This window comes from Acanthisitta chloris, unplaced genomic scaffold (assembly GCF_000695815.1).
Source record: "Acanthisitta chloris isolate BGI_N310 unplaced genomic scaffold, ASM69581v1 scaffold10813, whole genome shotgun sequence".
NCBI classification, from domain to species: Eukaryota; Metazoa; Chordata; class Aves; order Passeriformes; family Acanthisittidae; genus Acanthisitta; species Acanthisitta chloris.
The window spans coordinates 1-4146 of record NW_008664304.1 but is presented as its reverse complement, the minus strand read 5'-3'; the positions used below and the strand labels follow the sequence as shown (position 1 = coordinate 4146).

Genomic DNA, 4146 nt, shown 5'->3' with positions numbered 1-4146 from the left:
TGCCCTTGCTCCACGCTGCCTCCACCACTGACTGCCATGGTGCCCCTCTGCCCTTTCCTGTCCTCAAAGGATGGGCAACAACTCCCTCCCATCAGCACAAAGAGGGAGGTGCTGCTGGTAGTTTATGGAAACTTTCATTTTTCTAGTCCATCAGCAATACTTGCGCCATAAAGATGTCTTTTCTGGCAATAGTATTGTTAAAAGGCTATCATCCATCAGGGCTGCCAAAACAAATCAGGGTAGGGTTAATAAAAATGATTTACGGTGTTTGAATCCTGTCTGGGACTAGCAAAACATTTGATGAAAGAGAAGTAAGTATAGATTTCCAAGCTGCCTGTTTATGCTCAGCTTAAAGTACTGGCAATTTTCCCTAGTCAAGTAAAAGGACAGTGATGCCAATGAAAAATTCTGCTTTGCAGGGCAGAATGGCTCTCTGTGCTTAGTACACAGCTCAGATTACCTCTCTATCCAAGCCCAATACTACACCTGAAATGCAGGATGAACTGCAGTGAACTATTTTTACATCTTAAAATGCCCTTTTTCCTTAAAAAAAAAATAATTTATTTCCACATTTCATAAAACATCTTTTGTAGACATTCTGCAAACAACACTGTCCAACAAGGTCCCGATTTTTTCCTCCTGAGGAGTAATTTTGTACATCTGCAGAAAAAAAAGACAAGAGAAAAGCTGTATAAGGAAGAAAAAAACTGATCACATACCTTCTAACTATATGTACAGAAGAAAAGATTTTTCCCACTCTCCCATAGAACCATCAAGGTATGAGGAAACTTCTAAGATCACTGAGTCCAACCATTAACCTGCTGCTGGAACCCCTCTAAACCATATGCTCCAGTGCCAGATCCAAATGCTTCTTAAACACTTTCAGGGATGGTCACTCCACCACCTTCCTGGGCAACCTATTCCAGTTCCTGAACACAGTAACAGGGAAAAGGTTTTTCCTAACATCTAACCTCAATCTCGATCCCACTTCTTACATTGGAAATTCCTGTCTTGTCCTAACTGCCAGACAAACTCGGGACTGAGGAATCAAGCAATTCCTGAAACTGCAAGACTAAGGAAAGCTAAGAAACTGACTGAGAGCAGCATTTTCAGCTCCACATGTTAAATGCTATGATTTGTCCAACTTTATTCATATGGCTCCTATCATTACTTTGAGGGACATGATCAAGATGATTTAAGTTACTTGAATTTTATCTTGTAGAACACATATGCTTCAAGATACCTATCTAGCATATGGCAATTGATTAAGAGCACACATGCCCTAATACAGCTCCTAGCAGCTCATCAACATGTTTTTCTTGCAACCACCCATGCTGGGACTATTTATGTGCTTCAGATTATGAAACTGTTCAGGACTGAAAATTTTAATTAAATGGATATTTGCCTGAGAAAACAGGAAGCAAAAGTACCGGAATGATAGGCAGCAATCTAGAATTTATTGTTATGTTCCAACTTCCTGACAATGTTAATAATTGGAAGATGTAAACTTTGTGATGTTCGGGACTGACAACTAGAACTTGTTTCAGGTAAAAGAGTTACAAGAAATAAACAATCAAGGTTCACTTAAAACAAGTTTCCACTTGTGCTAAAGAAACACAGACCCCAGTCTGTCCATCGATATGTGCCTTTCATAGAATCATCAAGGTTGGAGGAGACCTCTAAGATCATCAAGTCCAACCATCAACCTGTTGCTCTGCTGGAACCCCTAAACCATATCCTCCAGTGTCAGATTCAGATCCCTCTTAAACACTTGCAGGGATGGTGACTCCACCACCTCTCTGGGCAATCTATTCCAGTGCCTGACCACCCTAACAGGGAAAACATTTTTCTTAATATTTACTCTGATTCTGCCCTGTCTCAGCTAATGACCATTTCCTCTAGTTCTCTCCCTACAGGCATGGCAGGAGAGACCATCACCCACCTCTCTACAACCCCCTCAGGTAGCTGTAGAGAGCCATGAGGTCACCTCAGAGCCTCTTTTCAAGGCTAAACAAACCAAACTCCCTCAGTCCTTCCTCATAGGACATGTGTTCTAGACCTTTTCTGAGACTTGCTGCCCTTCACTGGACTTGCTCCCTCAATGTCCTGTCCTCTTTAAAGTGAGAGGCCCAAAACTGAACACAGCACTGAAGTATGACCTCACCAATGCCAAGTACAGGGGAATGATCCCTTCCCTAGTCCTGCTGCCACACTATCCTTGATACAGGCCAAGATGCCATTGGCCTTCTTGGCCACCTGTGCACACTGTTGGCTCATATTGAGCCACTGTCACCCGCACTGCCAAGTCCCTTTCTGATGAGCAGCACTCAAGTCACTCTTCCCCCAGCCTGTAGTGCTGCGTGGGGGTTGTTGTGTCCCCATGTTACTTTCTCTGTGCCAGTCTTCTTTTATGGCTACACACCTTTTTAACTTTGGCAGTGTCAGTTAGCTGGGGGAGTTCATCCAGAGGCACCTGCTGGCCTTCCACCTGAGATGCTATATCTTCCAAATTAACAGTTTTGCCACTGTCCACAACTAGAACAATGAGCACTGCTGTGTCACTGTCTGAAACGCCAAACTTTTTAAATGCATCTGAAATCTGAGAAGAAATAAAACGTATCAAAATATTATGAGCCACTTTCTCATTACATATAAGAAACCTTTTCAGTTACAGGGTCAAATACACTAAGAGTATAAACTGACAAACATTTTACAGCAATGGAATTCTGACAAGCTACAAACAATAACAGCATATTAATGTTATTAAAAATAACAGTAACTTCTACTAGCAGCCAGGTAAACTGTTAAATGAGTATGTATATTTAGTTTGGCTGCATGGATCTTAGCAAGCTTCTCTGGCAAAAAAAGAAATTTGTTCAGTAAATCTTACATTGTTGTTTGGTGAAAGGCTGCAAATGACTTCCGCATAGAGAGTTCTGGTCTTCATTTTACCTATCTTGTGTAGATGTACTGCCTTGTTGGCTGCCACGAGAATTTGAAAAGGATCTACAATCTGTAAGACACAACAGAAACAGTCACACAGAAATTTAACAGTTTTGAAATCTTAAAAAACCCTTACCAGTGCATTTTGATAGACTAAATCTACAGTCGTAGTAGGCTCCAAATAGTAGATTTTTGGCAGCATGAAGCAATTAGTACTACATTTTACAAGTGGAAGTAGATTTAAATAGCTGCATGAAATAGGATGTGAAATGAACCAAGACAACAATTGTTTGCCCAATCCTGTCAAGACTCTTTCTTTTACACAGACATACTGTGCACAGGTCTGGTGTCCCCAACACAGGAAGGACATGGAACTCTTTGAGCAAGCCCAGAGGAGGCCACGAAGTTGATAAGAGGCCTGGAGCATCTCCCCTGTGAGGACAGGCTGAGGAACTTGGGGCTGTTCAGCCTGGAGAAGAGAAAGTTGTGTGAAGACCTCACAGCAACTTTACAGTATCTGAAGGGGCTACAGGGCAGCAGGAAAGGGACTCTTTGTTAGGAGCTGCAGTGATAGCACAAGGGGGAGTGGGTATAAATTGAAATAGAGCAAATTTAGATTATGTATTAGGAAAAAAATTTTTCCTGTGAGGGTGGTGAGACACTGGCACAGGTTGCCCTGGGAGGCTGTGGCTGCCCCAGCCCTGTCATTGTTTAAAGCCAGGCTGGATGAAGCCTTGAGCAGCCTAGTCTGGTGGGAGGTGTCCCGGCCCATGGCAGGGGAGTTGGGACTAGATAATCTGTAAGGTCCATTCCAAGCCCTAAAATTCTATGACAATTCTATGATGAAATACATTTTTGACAGCACGAAGCAATTAGCACATTTTACAAGCGGAAGTAGATTTAAATGGCTGCACCAAGTAGGATGTGAAATGAACCACGACAACAATCGTTTGGCCAATCCTGTCAAGACTCTTTCCTTTTACACAGACGAACCCTTGGCCTGTAGGACACCGTAGTGAAACAGGACAGGAGCATTTCCTCAGAGCGCGGAGGACGCGTAAAGCAACTCAAGGAAAGCAACGAAGGTTGTGTGGCCGCGCCTACAAGCACAGGTCATTTTCCCAGAGCTCCCAGGAGGATTTCCAAACAGCGCGGCCCGGGCGCGCACTCACCATTGCGGGGTTGATGAGCGCTCCTTCCAGC

The 4146-nt window shown here is 43.2% G+C and overlaps 1 protein-coding gene across 1 annotated transcript; it reads right to left on the bottom strand.

Moving 5' to 3' along the window:
- Window positions 1-549: 549 nt before the first annotated feature.
- Window positions 550-4139, bottom strand: TPRKB (TP53RK binding protein; the record flags this gene model as incomplete). Its single annotated transcript, XM_009071298.1, has 4 exons — window positions 550-660; window positions 2423-2599; window positions 2891-3013; window positions 4116-4139. Coding segments are annotated over 4 exons (411 nt in total), but the record flags the coding sequence as incomplete, so codon positions are not given.
- Between the last annotated feature and the right edge of the window lie 7 nt (window positions 4140-4146).